This window comes from Lathyrus oleraceus, chromosome 4 (assembly GCF_024323335.1).
Source record: "Lathyrus oleraceus cultivar Zhongwan6 chromosome 4, CAAS_Psat_ZW6_1.0, whole genome shotgun sequence".
In the NCBI taxonomy this organism is placed as follows: Eukaryota; Viridiplantae; Streptophyta; class Magnoliopsida; order Fabales; family Fabaceae; genus Lathyrus; species Lathyrus oleraceus.
This window is the reverse complement of record NC_066582.1, coordinates 103,035,952-103,055,500: the sequence shown is the minus strand read 5'-3', so window position 1 is coordinate 103,055,500 and position 19,549 is coordinate 103,035,952. Positions and strand designations below refer to the sequence as shown.

Here is a 19,549-nt window from a genome sequence, read left to right as displayed (position 1 = left end):
GTGTTCCAGAAAAACGTGAGTGAGGATAAAACATGTTGAAAAGACTCATGTTGGTTTGTGGGATCAGTCAGTAATCTTGAAAGTGGTATGTGGCGTTATAAATGGTATTATAGGCATACTTCTTCCATTACGATGTGGTTCTGAGACGAAAAAAGTGAAAGTTGGTGAGCATGTAACACCCGAGATCGAAGAGGTCGTACAATGGATGTAACACTCGAGGCTGAAGTGGGCGGAAAGTTGTCGTCGAATTCACAACGGAATAAGGGGATCCTGAGGCTATGCAAGAATGAGACTGCATGGTTTAAAGAAAACTTATAAGGATTGATTGATACTACCTATACCAACAAGACACGTCTTATTTTCAATACCTAACAAATAAGAACTCCATAATTAAGCGCTTGACTTGAAGTAGTATTTGGATGAGCGACCTTCTGGAAAATTTCTCGAAAAATCGTGTGAGTGAAGACAAAACATGCTGAAAAAGACTCGTGTTGGTTTGTGGGGGTCAGTTAGTAATCCTGAAAGCAATCTAGAGAATTACAAAAGACAATCCACTCTTTAATATAATTAGTATAATGTACTTTAGATAAACAAGCTCCTTGCTCAATATCCTTATTCTTAATTCTACCATCAATGTATTTCTATTTAGGCATTCTTCTAAATATGAGAACTCCCTTTCACTTTCTCTCAATAACATGGTATACAATTAACAACAAACAAAGACACAACCTAAAACACAAATTAACACTTAATGCTCGTCATTTTCAAGGAATGAAAGAGTCTATATTAACACTTGATTTGATTTGAATTCAAATTTAAATCACATTAATTAAAATTTAATCTAATTAAATAATTAAATAAATCATATTGATAAAAGATATCAATAATATTTATTGCACACATAAGGAAAACACATTATATGTAAATAAAAAACACGTACACGTAGCGACAACCTTGCTTTGCATACAAGAGACAAATGATGCACACATGTTGAGATATCGGTTCTGACATGTGTCTCTCTTCTCCAAAACAATTTGAAATCTTCATTGTTGTTTTACATGATGCGCTCAATCCAAAAGAAACAACAAATAACCTCTTTATAAACACATATTTAAGAATATAAATCTCGAACATGCATCCTGGACTTGTTTTTGTTTAGATTGTAAAAATTAAACACAAATAACATACATTTCATATTATACAATCTGAATTTTACTGATACAAAATATATGACGCGGGTGGAACGTAAATTCTAAAAAACTCAATAATAAAAAATTTATAATCACGTTACCTTTTGCATTTAGATGAAAAATGGTGAGTATCCAATCTATTGATGATTTTATCGTCATTTAAAACCAAAATTGTGTTTATAAAATGTTTTTGGTAGTACTTGAAGTGTAAAAAAAACACAACCTTTTTATAAACTACAAGGGTGACAAAGAAAAACCTTGGAAAAGTTGGTGCAAATAGCAGCTTCAACTGCGGGCTTCAAAACCAACCGGCCCATTAACACACATCCAATACGCGATTCAACTTTCAATCCAATTTCTCATCGACACACCATTTCCAATTTTCCATTCCCATATTCACTTACTTTCGCATCGAGAATCAAGAACAACCATGGCGAAATCCGCGTCTTCCCTGTTGCAGAAGCTGAAGGGTTTCATCAAGAAGCCATGGGAGATAACAGGTCCCGTTTCCCATCCGGAGTACAAATCAGCATTACCAGGTGCACTTGAGTACCGTGTTCATTGCCCCGCCACCGAAAAGGAAAGGGCCATTATCCCAACTTCACTTCCCGAAACCGTGTACGATATCAAGTATTATACTCGTGATCAACGACGCAACCGTCCTCCCTCTGTTCGCACCATCTACAAGAAAGCCGATATCGAGAAACTCAGGAAGGAAGCTACCTATGACGTCGCCGATTTTCCCCCAGTTTATCCTAACGTTGCCGTTGAGGAGGATTTGAATGCTCGTGGTGGTGGATACCAATCATAGGTGACGATTTTCTGTGTCAATTCTCATTTTTGTTGGTGATTAATTGATTAGGGATTTTAGGTTTTACTTTTTTTTTGTTCCCTTTAGATGATTTGTTTAATTGCTCTCTGAGTTTGACTAGGGTTGAAGTTTGGATGAATCTACAATTTTATATGATTATTAGATTAGATCATTTGTCTGTGGGCTAGGTAGTTGGATCACCGTTTTGAATGTCTAGTGCCTGGGTGGCTTCTTGTATTGGCGTTTAATTAAAATTGCAATTTTTGTTATTCGGGTTAATTTGTTTATTGGTTTTCAAAGGTAGTATTTGTTAGATGTATTGTATGAGTTCTCTTGGTGTATGTTTGGTTCATTTCAATAATTGAACAAAACATTCATACTGATTTATATGGTTTGTATGAAGAGGAGATCTAGTCGGTGAATAATCTCTTAGTGAATGCACAGTAGTTTGAGGATAGAGATAAAAGAAACAATGTCTTCCTCCTGCCTCACTTTTGTTGCCATTTGCATAATATGTCTCTTTGAAGGGTTTGATTGAGTGTTCGGGAAGAATGGCAAGTGGTTTCATCTTGCAAAATTTCTTTGAAAGCTTTATGATTCAATAATTGAAAGAAAGAACAATAGAATGCAAAATCTCAGTAGGGCCATTTGGTGGCTTGGTATTGGGATGTGTGTTTTGGAATTCAATTCAAAGTTTCAAATTAATTATTGTTTGCCTTTCCTTCTTACATTTCAATTTTTTTAAAGTGCTATATCTTGTGTTTTTCCTAAACATTATATAGCTAAGCAGTTGATAATCCATGTAAAACTTTGTCGAATCTCGATGACTTGGATCAATAATACTCGTGTGCTAATGCTTGTCTTTTACAGTTTACCCTCTAGTAACATGTTGTATGACTCCTATACAATGCTAGATCAGCTAAAGATGTTGTGTCTATTAGAATTAGAGTTTGGTCTAACTCATCCCTACAAAACCGGTTCGTAAGGTCTAACTCATCCCTACAAAACCGGTTCGTAAGGTCTAACTCTTTCCAAGCTCTATCTCTAACCAATACGGAACTTGAGATTTTCCCAATAATGTTTGTGCACAAATGAAATGCTTAATTGGCTAGAGTTCCCACAAGTTTTGCATGGATACCTATAAAGAGGTTAGTTAATCCACGAGAGCAGTGTTATCAAATAGCGATGCCATGATTGCTATGGTAGGTATTCATGGTGGTTTTTGAGCTTGCCGCAATGGTAAATATCGGCTGATATTGTGGGTTTTTCCGCCATAATCTGAGCGCCGGTATGGCAGGATTTTGGCTCTCCGCCATGGACCGCCATATGCCATGGACAACACTGCACGAGAGTAGGAAAATCCATGGCGAGATTATGTAACATGTGGGAAATTCTTTGGAAGTTGTTGACACCATGATTAAAAGGATTATTTGGGTGCCTTCAAGAAACCTAGTGGGTTGGAGAAAATATAAGGAGTTCAAAAGGGATAAATAAGGAGACAAATAAAAATAGGAAAGAGAACACCTATTGTGAGACGGAGGGTGTGGTTTTGCTCACTAACAATCATTATGTTCTTCCTACCTTTGGTTCAGCTATGTATTGTTTTTCTTCTCTGTTTAAGCTTTATTGCTATGTACTTTAGGTTCTTTAATTATTAAGCATGAAGGTCTCTTTAATTTTGTGTTTTTTAATTTTATTTTTGAGTACTTGTGTTTCACTTTGTACATTGTTTTTTGTCTTTGCAATAACGCTTATCCCGCTTTACCGCTATAGTATTTTTGGCGGGTTGTTGCTACGCTGTAGTATCTAGGTTTAGCAACATATATCCTGATAAAAAGAGTTAAGTCTAGACTTTCTCATTGTTGTAGAAGTGAATAATCATAGTAGTAGAGGAATCATTGTAGAGGAGGCGAGAGGAGGAAGAAGACACGAAGAGTCAGTCATAGAACAGAAATAAAATTTTGGGTTGAATCGGTACAACACTTTTCTCGCAACTCTTTGACCTTTGCTGAGACTTGAATCAGCTCCTTCTTTAAGACTATTCATAGTTCACTCTGACAAGTAAACCCCATTCCGGCCCAAATTCATCCATTATTCATCTTATTTTTCATTTCCTGTCATACACCTGAGCTTTTGTCTCTTTCCGCCATTGATTATTGTGCTTCTATAGCATGATCTCTGTCGCAACCATCCAACAGAACAACTGGGCCGCAATTTCAGTCTCTTTTTTGTTGTTATTTGCTTGTTAAGAATGCCATTGTCTCTGTTTGTTTCCACGTTGAAAAGTATGCTGCAGTGGTGCTTTTAGAGTGAAACTAAGGCCACAGCTTTTCAAAAATTGCATAAAATTGCATCAAAATTGACTTTGGGACGCAGTATTAGTATTTGAAACGCATAACCAAACATGCTATTATATTAATTATGATTGTGTGCACCCAGACAATGAAAAAGACAGTCTAGACATACAAAACATCCGCCTGGAAGGTTCTTAGCCATCAAGTTAAGGGTTATCAATAGCGCGCTATAGCGACAGCGGCACGGCCCCTCTCACCGCTACGCTATTGGCATGCGAAGCAGTATTGATGATAGCGGTCATAGCGGCTGCTAATAGCGCTTTTGTAGCAGCGCTATGACGACACAATATCAGTGTCATTGTGGTTTGATGGCCGCGGTTCTCAATTTGGGGCAAAATCGTAATCTATTATACTTAATCCCACTTGTTATGCTTCTTTAAATTTGGCGCTATGACGGCACAATAGCAGTGTCATCGTGGTTTGATGGCCGCTGTTCTCAATTTGGGGCAAAATCGTAATCTATTATACTTAATCCCACTTGTTATGCTTCTTTAGATTCCAGTTTTTTAAGGGTATGTTGGTGTTTCCCACCCTTTTATTGGTTTAATATTTAACCCCACATGTTATGTTTGTTTAAGATTCCACTGTTTTTTATTCTTTTTCTACACCGTTCTCCCTTGCCTTCTCTCCCGCGACATTTTCCTGTGTCTTTTGCATTCTTTGTCGTTTTCATCTGCTTTTTCACTGTTCTCCTTTGCTTCTCTCATCGTTTGCCTCTGTTCCGCCCCATTCTCTTTTGATTCTTTGTTCTGCTTCTCCTCTTCTCATTGCTCTGTTTCACTCCTATAACCTCTATTATGTTTGCCTTGCCTTGCCTTGTTTCTCTTTTGATATCCATGACATCATCATCCTCTATCATTGCAAGAGTGACACCAACCTCCAACTATAAAGGTAATTTTAATTCTATTGACAATCTTGATATTGGTTGGTAGTGGAACTCTTGTAAAGACCAAAGCAAGAAAACAATTGTTTGTGATTTTTGTGAGTACCATTCAACAGGAGGAATAAAAAGAGTTAAGAAGCATCTGTTGGCGATAAGGGAAGAAGTAAAATCTTGCAAGAAAATACCAGATGATATTAAATAAATACTACGAGAGTTATGCTAAAAAGTAAGATGCCACAAATGTGTATATGTCTGGGGTTAATACCAGTGAGGATGATGATATGTTATGCAGGAACACTTTTATAATTTGATTTTAATGGGAACTCATTTTAATGGGATATGTATGCTTATGTATGCAGTTGGAATTTATGTTATACTATGTACATTGTTTTTTAGTCTTCACAATAGCGGTCATCCCGCTATCTGCTATGTCGCTACTGCATTTTAGGGGTTCGGCGCAATGTGCCGCTATCTGAGATTAACAACCTAGACGAACCAACCCATTTCTAAAAGGCTAATTTGGCCGCAACCACAATTGTTGGGTCAAAGCTCTCCTTATCTGGACCATGGCTTTGGTTACAGATGATGATATATCCTCATTTTTAGATGATTCTTAAATTTTTGAGCCTATATATCCTGTAGTATTAGTCACTTTTTTTTTCTATCGTATGTCTAGCAGTCATTCTACTACAGTGTTATTGGGGTTGGGTGCTATGGTCTAAAATCTATTGGGGTATTATTCTGGTTTTATGTTATTTTGGTATCAAAAGAAAGAAAAGGTTGTCATTTGTAGAGTATTTGGATTTTGCTACTTAATCTTATCAAACTAGTGCATTAGTTAATAGTAGAATCAAGATACAACAGGTTGTTGTGAATATGTCTGTATTTAGCATCATGTTTGTTTTCCTGTTTGGACAAAATTTCATATCATAGGGGCGATATGCTCACTGGTTAGTCATTTATAAAAATAAAAGTTACCAGGAGAAAAGAGGATGCTAAATTGCTGTGCATATTGTCCTACTCATTTTGCCCATCGCCCTACCTTGCGTTTGAAGCAATTTTTACAAAGACCGTGTTTGTCTAACATCACATGTTTTCATGTTTGGACAGTCTCAATTTTATTGGCCAAAAATCAATGAATTATACCTGGAACAAATGGGAGTCCATATTTTTAAAATACTAGTATGATATTACTATATTTCTCTGAGACACTTTTTTTCCATGTGCTTAAGTATATGCATTGCATTCATAGTAGTGTGCTTTGTGTCGCAAACTCCGGATGCTCCATTATATCTAGTGTTACCTGTTTCAGAGCTCACAAAATTGTTTGTAGACTACATATTATTCTTTTCATTTGCTTGGTTTCAAATTTTCTTGTGACTGTCATATTGACTAATTGTCTTTGCATGTCATCAGGTTTGTGCTATCATGGGATTATTACATTATTGACCCCGTCAAATTTCTGTTTCTGTCATGGAAAGGTCTGAAGAGTCTTAGCACAGACCTGATGATTGTCTATTTTGAAAGGGTGTAAGCATTTTGTATCAATAATAAAGGGTTTCTAACTGCATTAAGTTTAACTACCTGTGTACTTATTTGTGAACATTGGATCAGGAAGTAAATTGCCTTATTTTTTTAAAGATGTTTTTGTTACAAAAATTGCCTCATTGGCTTGATAAGGGGTGAATTGAATCACCCTGGAACTCCCTGTTCGTTTGGATTATGAGTGAAGCTAGGCCAGCATCTACATTTTGGAAATGACATCCATATTTTTTATGCTATTTTCTCGCAAGAGATGAACTGTTCACAAGTTGATTCGAGGATGGTATTGGAACTTCTATATTGCTTCATTTTTCTAAATTAAAATTGAATGTTGTCCCAAGCTAAGAAGAAATTATACACAGATCAACGCCCAGGGTATCAATAAGGACTCGTGTTAAGGAGTGTTTGCCTTTTAGGTGACTTTGTTTTGTTTTGAATAAGTGTCTTTTAGGTGAGTTGTCTTTGATAATTCACTTTCGACCAGGTTATGTTGGTGTGCTCGCACATGCACATGGCTTAACAACTAATGTTAGATAACATTTTTGTGCAACTTAACACGATTCAAAATGCGCACGCACATGCACATGTCGTAACAACCAATTTTAGATAACGGCACTCAAAAAATAGATTGGAATGAAATACATAATGAGCATCAAGAGTATTGTTATTGTAAAGTTGATTTGTCGAAACACATTTAGAATTTAGTTTTGTTTTGATCATGCTGTCCCACATTTTATGTCACAGAGATAATTGTTAAGGAAGAGCTGGTTGTTAATTGTTAAGGAAGAAGTTGGTTGTGAATCTCTTGTTGTGATGGGAAGAGGAAAGTAATTGGGAATTTAGATTTTATTTGGATGGATGAAATTAGATGGAAAGAGGAAGGTAATTGGGAATTTAGATTTTGTTTGGAGGGATGAAATTAGATGGAAAGAGGAAGGTAATTGAGAATTTATATTTTGTTTGGAGGGATGAAATCAGATGGAAAGAGGAAGGTAATTGAGAATTTATATTTTGTTTGGATGGACGAAATTAAAATCGGTCGGAGTGGAGTGGTATGAAGTATTATGCATTTTATTTCATTTCATCATTTATTATTATATTTCTTCTCTTATTTGAAGAGAATAAATAATTTGTTTTATTCTGATATAAAATTTTCAAACAATAGAATTAAATATTTTTGTTCTATTTTATTTCATTCTGCTCTTTTCCGTTGGGTTTATTTTATGATATTCAAAGATAATTTTATTTGGTTAGGTTATGCAGTAGATTGTGGGTCTACAAGTAAACACCTATTTCCGGGACATGGATTTGTTCTACCCTGATAGTTTATTTTGTTCCAAGTAAATTTCATAGAAAGAACTCAAGAGCATCAAAATTTGATCTCTCCAGTTGACTTTAAGTTTGATTAGTTCGATAGCAATAAATACTGCCGTCATTGGTCTCCTACATGCATAACAAGAAAGCGTCACCAATGAGCATAGCCATTATCGCTCATCCTCAGTCACTTTCATTCACATGGACTCACACAGCGAGGTTGGCAAGGCTCGCGGTGGCCGCTTAAGAATATTGAATACACTAGTAAAGAGAAAAAGGATCTCCTGCTCCTACTACACACCACATGTCCCTATATATATATACTCACATTACCTACACATTTAATATGCACCCCTTATAAAGGACACAACCGGAAATCTCTTATTTTATCCTATCATATTATCATATCCCATTATTATATTAAAAATCTTATCATATTTTGATGGATGTGTAGACACAACTTTTATCGGCACAAAACTAGTCAACTTATATTGATATTGATAGATTGAATCTCCCTAACAGACAATGGGAATTTATCACTCATATATACAAACTCCCCCTCAAATTATCTTACTTTCATGCATCTCTATCTCTGAATACATTTATTAAACTACTTTATAGCATGTTTCAGAATGCCTGATATTTTACAGTCGTTGATGGTGATAGTATATATATATTAACTCATTAGAGACTTACTCAGTTGACAGTGTCGTTGATTGTGATACGACAATGGTTTTTGTTGCACGATGAAGAAGAAAATAAATATGAAACCAAATATCTTGTTTCTTTTTCCCTTTGCATCATTTAAAGCAAACATTTGACTATGTATAGTCTGGGAGTCCCCAAAATATATATGCTTGGATTGGAACTAATCTCTATCTAAAGTTCACGCTTTTCAAATTCTTGGGTACTCAATTAATAGTACTAAGAAGAAAGTTTATTCATTCCCCCTTCTCTTACGAATTATAGTCACTAACATTTTTCATCCTACCAAAATCAAACAGCTCAATATTTTTGTATTTGATTTGTCAACTTCAACCTTGAGTGGTCCAATATTCATTAGATGTTTGGAAATTCACAACTGCAGTAAATTTTGGATTTCTAATTTCATAGGTTTTGACAATCGGAAACTTCAACATCAATTCGTCTAAGTTCATTATATTTTTTGTATTTTATTTTTATAAGAAAATTCAATTATTAATTAGAGCACTGCATTGTAAGAAAATTTAATTATTAATTAGAGCACTGCAAAAAAGATAGTAAGAATTTAACTTTGATACAAGGTAATATATTGGACGTCATCAACCAATCATTATATCGATCATACCTTAAAGTAGTTATGATTTCTATAAGAGGTAGTTAAAGTCAAAAGAATTTGTATGATTAAAGGGTTATTAATTGATTGAAAGTAAAAAAAGCCTTTTTACTTACAATTTCGGAATGAAACATAGAACACTTGCATATAAGTCTGGGAAAGGATTCCCTCATGTGGAGATCACAATGCAGAGGGAGCAGTGGAAATCTCCACCCTTCAAATACCACTTTTTCATGTTTTTTGGATTTTAATATTTTACTGAATGGTATAGATTTTATAGGATGATGAATTCACGGGAGACAATCCATCCCTTATAAATCTAGTATGAACGGCAATCAAGGTCGATTGAATATGGTATTATAATATTCGTTTCCATATTTACTGTTTAAAAATATTTCTCCATATTTAAGTCTATAACTCTGTGAGCAACAATATTTATATTTGTATCATAAGATTATCTGAATATCTATATTCATATCTGTTTATCCGCGTTTTTAATAAAAAAGTTATCTATCATTTATAATTTATTATGTTATTTTAAATTTTTAATAATATTAATATAACATTCAAAGATATTATTATTGAGTAAAAAAATAAACAAACACTTATATTAAAATACACATAAATTTTATTTTTTTATAAAAAATGCGTATAAGTGTAATAGTGTTTTATTCAATAAAATTGATAATAAAAATAAAAATATATAAATATATATTATGTGGATATGAGACTGGATGGTCATTGAGGTATTATACCTGCGTTCATATCTCACTTATTTTAGTGGATCATTATCCGTGTCCTATATTTATTTTGTAGATTTTTATCGTATCTGTTGTTGTAGGTATTTTTCAATTACCATGTTTGCGATCTCTATTTAAAAATATTATTATTGGATAAAAAAATAACCAAACACTCATATATTAAAATGCATACAAGTTTTTTTTTATAAAAAACGTGTATCATTTTAATAGTGTTTTATTTAATAAAATTGATAAACATATGTATGTATGTCTATAACAATAACAATATATGAATACATATGATGTTGCAATAGGTCGAGATGATTACTAAGGTATTCATATCCGTTTATTTTAGCGGATCATTGCCAATGTTCATATCTGTATCTATTTTGTGGATTTTTATCCTATCTATTGTAGATAATTTTTATGAATAACTACTAAAGATGAGTCCAATCTAACGTCTAGTGTTGTGATCTCTACATCTTTACTTTTCAAAGTGAAAAATACGTGTTTGTAAAGACACTTCAATTTTAAAGCATGATAAGATGAAGGGCACGATTAAACTCTAGTTATAATACATATGAATTTCCATATGCTCCTAATTTATGCTATTTCTCCTTATATGGCCAGGGTTGGACAATCCGTCAATTTGAATTGATATCGAGTCAAAAATTTAGATTTAACTCAAAGTGCGGTTCTGCTTTAAAGGCTCAATTTCGGTTGTTGAAATTTTGGTATTAGCAAATTCAATTAAATCAATTTGACAGATAAATCAGGTGAATTTGATCGTTTAATATTTAATGGACCACCCACATAAAAATAATTCTTTTTTTTAAAAATAAAATTCACAAATATTAATTTTTTAATTTAAAAAAAATTATCAAAATTTTTAAAAATGAGCCCAAAGAAAAACATTTTTTTAGTATTGAGAAAAAATATTACTACTTGATAGCATTTTCAATATCATTTGATATTAATTTAATCATTATTATACTTAAAAACACAAACCAAATAACACTCAAAATAAAAACATGGGCAGAACACTATACTAATAAAAATAAATAAATTGGATAACACTAGTAATAAAAATAAATAAAATAAATATTAATTGAGTTCATTCGGATTTACTTTTTAACATGTCCAAAATAATCATTTGAATTCGACCGAACCAATCATATACTATCAAAATCAAACAACTGAATCAACCCGACACATAATCTGACCCAATCCGTTAGCAAAAAAAAATGGACCGGTCGATTTCAATGGGAAGATTCAAATTTGTCAAACCTAATCATTGAATCAAGTTAGAGTAGACGTTATATGCATGCGTATCTCATAATTGTGACATTCAGTGGTGCACTTCTAAATTAGACCACTTCCCCATTATGTAGAACCATTGAAGGACACCGGGTCTTTAGAAATTGTTGTCTTCATAAGTGCTTATTATAAGTGCTTATTTTAAGGATGACGTTGAAGATAGTTTTCTAATTGAATGATATTTCTACGTTGGATCCGTCGGTGGACTAGGAAATTAAACCTATTTTGTATGGGTAATTTCTTATCCCACGCTATTAGGTGGAAAATCATCCTATAAAAATTTGAAATTGCCCCTCAAATTTCAGAGATGTATCTCCGGACACACCCTATGCATTACTGAATAATGCACCAAATAAATGTCACACCATTTTAAAATAAATTTTTGATCCAGAGATGCATCTCCGGACATATCAATTTAATTTATTGTTTACTATGCATTTTAGTGGAGTTTTCGGACCATCATTTTCAGAGTTTTGAAACGGCAAATTGAAAATCTGTCACCTTTGTATATCAACCATTTCTGAAAATATCAAACATGATTTTAATAAAACAACCACCTTCATGAACAAACCAATTTCCATTTTTTCTAAAAACTCTTTTCAAAAACCCTTCCTTTCTCAATCAATATTTTCACTCCAAAATTTTATTTTTATGTTTCATCACATCAAAAGGAGCAAAAGAAGTTGAAATTCAAGGTAAAAATAATTTATTTCAAGCCTCATTGCTCAAATTAATCTTGTTTTGAAGCTGAAAAAACTTACAGTTAATCCGGAAATGTATTTCTGAATTCTCTATGAATTCCTCAAAATATGCATTTTCGGAGTCTGTCTGTTTTCATTTTTCAGCTGTCTGTAATTAAAAAAAAACCTACCCCCTCGATTTTTAACAGAAACCGAGAGGTATGTGGCACTTGGGATGAAACATATTTTATTGTATTTTTATTTAAAAAGAAACATATTTTACCTTGATTTTGAGTAATAATCGAGGAAAAATATAAGTATGTTTATTGAGTTTCTTCACAGTCTTTAAACAAATCTTTATCGTCCATTTAATGAGTATCAACGCTCAATACACTGTCATTAGTGATTCGCGTGAAACCTAAAAAACATTATAAAAATATTATGAATATTAAAAATTGATAATGAAACATTTGACATGAAAACTTTAAAACTTAAAGAAGTTTGGAAAAATTCTCTATGATGGATTGCAAGAGGCAAAAAATTATTTGGATTCAAGGTTTGTTCTTAAATAATCATATAACTGAATATTTATTTTATTTATATAACATTTTTTAATGTTTTATATCAAAAATAAATGCATGAAATATCAAACATTTGATCTTTCCAAAAATTCAATGAAACGAGGATCCAAGATTTGTTCTTCCCCATCCAACATTTGTTCTTCACCAACAACAATGATGATAAATCGAATTAAAAATTTATCATATATTTTTACTTTAATATTATGTGTAAAAAATATAATTTTTTTTTGTTAACAATGTAGTTTGTAAACAAATTAATTTATTAATATTCTATATAAACAATGTAATGAGTACTTAATTTTTTTTATCTTTCCCCTCGATTTTGGTCATAAACCGAGAGATATGTGACGCTAGTTCTGAAAATATAAAAAAACTATTGTTTGGGATCAAATCAATGACCATTTCAATTATCCATTGATTATTCTAAAACAGAGGGGGTATAATGGAGAGTTTTTATGATACCATTCGTTACCCCACCTTTGTAACCGAGGTTAAATCAACTTCGCATCCGAGGTTAAATGTGTTTTTTGTAGTAGTGAAAAGTTTATTTCAAGTTAGTCAATCATTTTTATATGTCCTTGTGATCTGCACGTTGACACATGACCATGTCATTTCATGCTTGTGTTACTTGACATTGTGGACATGAAATTTCCTTTATATAGTTAATCACAACTATCAAATCTACTTGATACATGCTTAAACTTTAGATTTTAATGACGACTATTGATGCATTCTAGATTGTTTACTTTATGCAATTCATAATCATTGATCTTATAATTTGTCTGAGTTTCTTATTCTTCCCTAGCAGGCTGAGATTGATCGTAATTGAATACATTTGCTTCATGATCAATTTCTTTTAATACAATATCCAATGACTTATACAATCTTGATATTCGAATGAGCTTAGAATTCAATCTTTTTCTTCTTTAATAAGATTTTGTCTTCATAAAAACTAAACTTAGATAAATGATGAACATCTTCTTCACATCACGTGAGTATGATTTAGGTCTCATACTTGCTATTATTTTCTTAAAAGCCAAATAAATTTTTGATGAACATGGATTTTAATGGGTATAATAGGGTTAAAATGAGCATTACAGATTCATATTCATGTTTTTTGACCATAACTCGTGTGAACCACCAAAAAACTTTATGCTTGATATTAAAAATGTCATGAATTAGTATAGTGGTTGAACTCCTATTACATGTACCAAACCTTTTCCTTTGCTTGAATATTCTTACTCCTTTTACTAACTTTAGATATGAGGTGATGTGATGGTTAATCATCACGCATTCTTAGCTCTTTCCTAACAACTAAACTTTTATTAGATGCTTTGAGTTGTGCTGTAATCGTTGAAAAGTTTCTTGCCCTCTTGCCTTTTTCTTATTTTTAATATTTTAAAGGTATGTGGCAAAGTTGGAATATGTTTGTTGGAAAATATTGACATGAATATTTTCGGATCAAATCCAAGCTTAACTTGTGCCTCAAGTAAATAAAATCCCATCATTAATGAAGATTTCGTAAAATCCTAATAAATTTGGAAATCCAACCGATTAGATCCCTTATCCAATGGATTAGGAGACTCAAATAGGAAAGATTTTGATTTAATTTTCGATCATCACAATTTACATTTAATACTTGCCAGGAATCGGTAGAAGTTATCAACCTTGGGACAAAAGAGGACGCAAAAGAAGTCAGAATAGGCGTTGCCCTAGAAGATGAAGTGAAGAAAAAGTTGATCGAGCTCTTGCAAGAATATAAGGATGTGTTTGCCTGGTCTTAGCAAGATATGCTCGGACTTGACACGAATATTGTAGTGCACAATATACCCCTCAAGGAATATTTTCCTCCAGTGAAGCAAAAGATGAGAAGAACTCGACCCGACATGGCAATGAAAATCAAGGAGGAGGTACAAAAGCAGCTTGACGCAAGCTTTTTGGCAGTAACAAACTACACCCATTGGATTGCAAACATTGTGTCGGTGCCTAAGAAGGATGGAAATGTGGGAATGTGCGTCAACTATAGAGACTTGAATAGAGCGAGCCTAAAGGAAGATTTTCCACTACCTCACATTGACGTGTTAGTGGAAAACACGACTCAATTCTCTGTATTCTCTTTCATGGATTGCTTCTCCGGCTACAACCAGATCAAAATGGCCTTGGATGACATGGAAAAAACTACCTTTGTCACCTAGTGGGGAACCTTTTTCTACAAGGTCATGCCTTTTGGTTTAAAGAATGATGACGCAACATATCAACGTGTAATGTAACGCTCTTTCATGATATGATTCATAAAGAGATTGAAGTCTACGTTGATGATATGATTGCAAAATCCCAAATCGAAGAGGAACATCTGATTAATCTGGAAAAACATTTTGCATGGTTGAGGAAGTTCAGATTAAGGTTAAACCTCAACAAATTCACTTTTGGGGTAAGATCCGGAAAATTTCTAGGATTTATCGTCAGCCAACAAGGAATTGAAGTTGATCTTGAAAAAGTCAAAGCCATACAAGCTATGCCAGCACCAAGAACTGAAAAGGAGGTCCATGGATTTCTAGGGAGATTAAAATACATCGTTAGATTCATATCTCACCTTACAGCCATATGTGATCCAATATTCAATTTTCTCTGCAAAGATCAGGAGATCATGTAGAATAATAATTTCCAAAAGGCATTTGAAAATATCATAGAATACTTGCAAGAACCACCGATCTTGATGCCTCATGTGCCAGGAAGACCTCTTATCATGTACCTGACAGTTCTCGAAGGATCAATGAGATGTGTTCTCGGACAACACGTTGAAATAGGTAGAAAAGAGCATACCATATATTACCTAAACAAAAGTTCATCAACTGCGAACAAAGGTATTCAATGCTTGAGAAGACATGTTGCGCACTTGCTTGGGCTTCTAAACGCTTAAGGCAGTATATGCTGACATGTATAACTCTTTTGATCTCCAAGATAGATCATGTCAAATATATCTTTGAAAAGCCTGCTCTCACAGGAAGAGTTACCCGTTGGCAGATGGCCTTAACTGAATATGACATCCAACATGTCACACAAAAAGCTATCAAAGGAAGTGTTTTGTCCGATTATCTGGCCCATTAGCCCCTGGAAGATTATCAATCAGTGCAATTTGACTTCCCCGACGAGGATATTATGTTTATCAGAGATTGCAATATTCCAGGCCCTAAGGAAGGACCCGAACCAGGATTGTGATGGACACTCATGTTTGATGGTGCTTCCAATGCTCAAGGAAATAGAATTGGGGCAATTATCACTTCTCCAACTGGTTTTTATATACCATTCACCGCAAGGTTGTGTTTCACCTGCACAAACAACATGGCGGAGTATGAAGCGTGCATCTTTGGTAATGAAGCAGCCATTGATCTAAGGATCAAGATTCTTGAAGTTTATGGAGACTCAGCTCTGGTAATTAGTCAGGTTAAAGGAGATTGGGAGGCTCGTGATCACAAGTTGATCTCGTAGAAAGAGAATGTCTTGAATCTATTCCCATATTTTGATGAGATCACATCCCACCATATTCCTCGAGAGGGGAATCAATTGGAAGATGCCCTGACTACCTTATCCTTAATGTTCAAAGTCAAATGGGTCAACGAAGCACTAACTATTCACATTGAGCATCTAGATGAACCAACATATTGTTTGACAACTGAGGAGGAAGTTGATGGTCAATCATGGTTTTATGATATCAAGATGTATCTAGAGAAGCAAGAATACCTAGAGAATGCATCCATCACAAACAAAAAGTATCTTCGAAAGCTCTCAGCCAAGTTATTTTTGAGTGGAGGTGTACTTTACAAAAGAAATTATGACTCGGTCTTGCTCAGATGCATGGATAGACATGAAGCAAATCGAATTATAATAGAACTCCATGAAGGTTCCTTTGGGACACATGCCAATGGACAAGCAAGGCTTGATCAACTCAATCTCATTGATGAAAAGAACTTGGTAGCCATCTGACACAGCCAGTTATACCCGAAGCATCTCAAGAGAGCATTCGACAAGAAGGTTCATCCCCGAAATCTCAAGGCAGGAGACCTGGTGTTGAGAAATATTATGTCGATCCATACCGATCCAATGGGAAAATAGACGCCTAGCTACAAAGGCCCATTTGTTGTGAGAAAGGTTTTATCTGGAGGAGCCTTGATACTCTTAACTATGGATGGTGAAGATCTTTCATCCTCTGTGAACGCAGACGCAATCAAAAAATACTACACCTAAGAAAAAAAAGAAAACCTGATAAGTTGAAAACCCCAAGGGGAAGCTTAGGCTAAAAAGGGTATCCTGGTAGGCTGAAAACTCGGAAGGGTGGTCTATACAAAAATTAGGGATTAATAAAGCGAGAGGTTGCGGTATGCGAAGAATCTTTGAATCCATCATAAAAATTTCGAATGGAAAATCAATCCAATCACTTTCTTTAGAAGCATGATCCAAGGACCTTCAACGACATTATGATTATAACAGAATTTGGAACTCGGTGGAAATCCAAGTTTTTCTCATTGCCATTATATTTTTCAATTTCTTTTTGCAATCACCTCTTTTAAGAATTGATTCCTCTTGTAATTTTCCCATTTACGAGTTTATCTTTTATCAATGAAATATTTTTCATCAAATGTGCTCAATATTTTCATTTTTACGCTTTGTTTGTGAAATGTGAATTTCTTTTAATAAATATTGCATTGAAAATTTTGGGGATACTAATAAAGTTTCAAAGGAAAAAATTGAAGTTACTCTCCTTTTTAAAGTATCTAAAGGTAACCATATCTCAACATGCTTGGTATACTAAGACACCACAAAGCCACAAAGTCCTTTGGACTTGGTCAGATCAAGGAATCCTCTTTAGGATGATCAATAACCACCTGTAGATGGACCAAACGCAGTTTGAATGTCCTAGAAGATCTGGATTACGATGTCGGGAAGTCAGAGTTCCACTATCCCAAAACAAACCTAAAGCCCAAACTTGCTTGGCATTCCTCCAAAGCCTAATCGTTATTGGCACCTCAAACAACAAATATTTATCACACTTACCATAAAGCCCAACCATACTTGCCACAATCATAAACTACAAATTTTTGTATCCCCACACATTGACATTTTGCATACATAACATTGCATCATAATATACTCTTTAAAATGGGGCATGCACGCTTAGCATAAGCCACATTCAAGTCTTTCTCGAAAGCACACTTTTTTTATGAATGTCCTCAGTAGTACATCTGGCAGGACTCCCCCGATTATTTCTTCCCAGCTATTGCTAGGGATTCTCATTGCCTTTTGAATGGGAAAATTACACCTGTTTCCGCTTACCTTTTGTTGGTATCCTCTCCGCCTTTTGCGTGAGGAAAAATATTTTATCATTTCTGCATAAAAGATTATCTCACAATTTACACGGTGTTCCTAAATCTTCTCAGCCGTTGCTAGGGATTCTCATTACCTTTTGTATTGAGAGATCATTAATCTTCTTTCTTAGCTTTTGGTTAAGTGATTCTCATCGCCTTTTGCCTAGGAAATTCAATTCTTCCCAACTGCCGCTAGCGACTTTCATCACCTTATGTATTGAGAAATTTCCATCTTCTTCTTAACCTTTTATTAAGAAGTTTCTCATTTCCTTTTGCAGGAGAAATTCAATTTTTCCTAGTCGTTGCTAGGGACTCTCATTACCTTTTGTAATAAGAAATTTCCATCTTCTTATTGACCTTTTGTAATAAGAAATTTCCATCTTCTTATTGACCTTTTGTTAAGAAGTTTCTCATTGCCTTTTGCATGAGAAATTCAATTCTTCTCAACCATTGCTAGGGATTCCCATTACCTTTTGTATTGAGAAATTTACATTTTCTTCTTGACCTTTTGTTAAGAAGTTTCTCATTGCCTTTTGCATGGGAAATTTTAATCATCCCAGTCGTCGCTAGGGATTCTCATTACCTTTTGTACTGATAAATTTCCATATTCTTCTTGACCTTTTGTTAAGAAGTTCTCATCGCCTTCTGCATGAGAAATTTAATTCTTCCCAATCGTTGCTAGGAATTAATAAGGAGAATAGAGGTATAAGTAGCTAAGAATAAATACGTGTAGAAAGAAGCAAGGACAAATTCGTACCTGAACTTTGAAGCTTCGTCGGAAACTGCATATTTCACTGGAAAACCAGAACTCTGGTCAGGTAATTTCCCTTACCTTTTGCACAAAAATTGGATACCATCATGTAGCCTTTGATGTGTTGAGTGTTTCCCACATATTTCTCCATTTCAATTCACGAGCATAAGTATTTAATTTAACAATTAGGTCAAACTGTTCTTCGCTTGTGCTTGTTCGATTTGTGATTTACGTTCGTTTTTCATGGAATAATTGCTCAAATAAGCTGTACTGTGATGAATAGAGCTCGTTGTCAAGCCTAATACCTTGTGTTTGTTTTGATTAATACTTAATTGAATTCAATTCCTCAAGGACCTTGAGCTCTTTTGTTTATCATGTTTGAGCTTGGTTGTGATGTTTCATTTACCTTCATGCACTCGCCGTGCTTGACTTGGAGTAGTATTTGGATGAGTGACCTTCTGGGAAATTTCTTAAAAACGTGTGAGTGAGGTTAAAACATGCTAAAAAGATCCATGTTGGTTTATGGGGTCAACCGGTAATCCTGAAAGTAGTATGGGGCATAACAGTTGGTATCTGAGAAAACCTCTCCTAGTACAATGTGGTTCGAGGACGAACCAAGCGAAATTTGGCGGGCATGTAACACCCGAGGCTGATGAGGGCGCAAAGTGGTCACCGGTGCACAAGGCATGAAAATGAGCGGCTCCTGGA

At 34.3% G+C, this 19,549-nt stretch overlaps 1 protein-coding gene across 1 annotated transcript; it reads left to right on the top strand.

Annotated features, from left to right (window-relative positions):
- Positions 1 to 1,545: 1,545 nt before the first annotated feature.
- Positions 1,546 to 6,878, top strand: LOC127073714 (uncharacterized). Its single transcript, XM_051014905.1, has 2 exons — positions 1,546 to 2,001; positions 6,655 to 6,878. Exon 1 carries the CDS (start codon positions 1,621 to 1,623, stop codon positions 1,999 to 2,001), a length of 381 nt encoding a protein of 126 aa, XP_050870862.1. The 5' UTR covers positions 1,546 to 1,620; the 3' UTR covers positions 6,655 to 6,878.
- The last annotated feature ends 12,671 nt before the right edge of the window (positions 6,879 to 19,549 follow it).

What these genes read in the sequence shown, in the direction of transcription:
- LOC127073714 (XM_051014905.1), top strand. Translation starts at nt 1,621, where the DNA reads ATGGCGAAATCCGCGTCTTCCCTGTTGCAGAAGCTGAAGGGTTTCATC.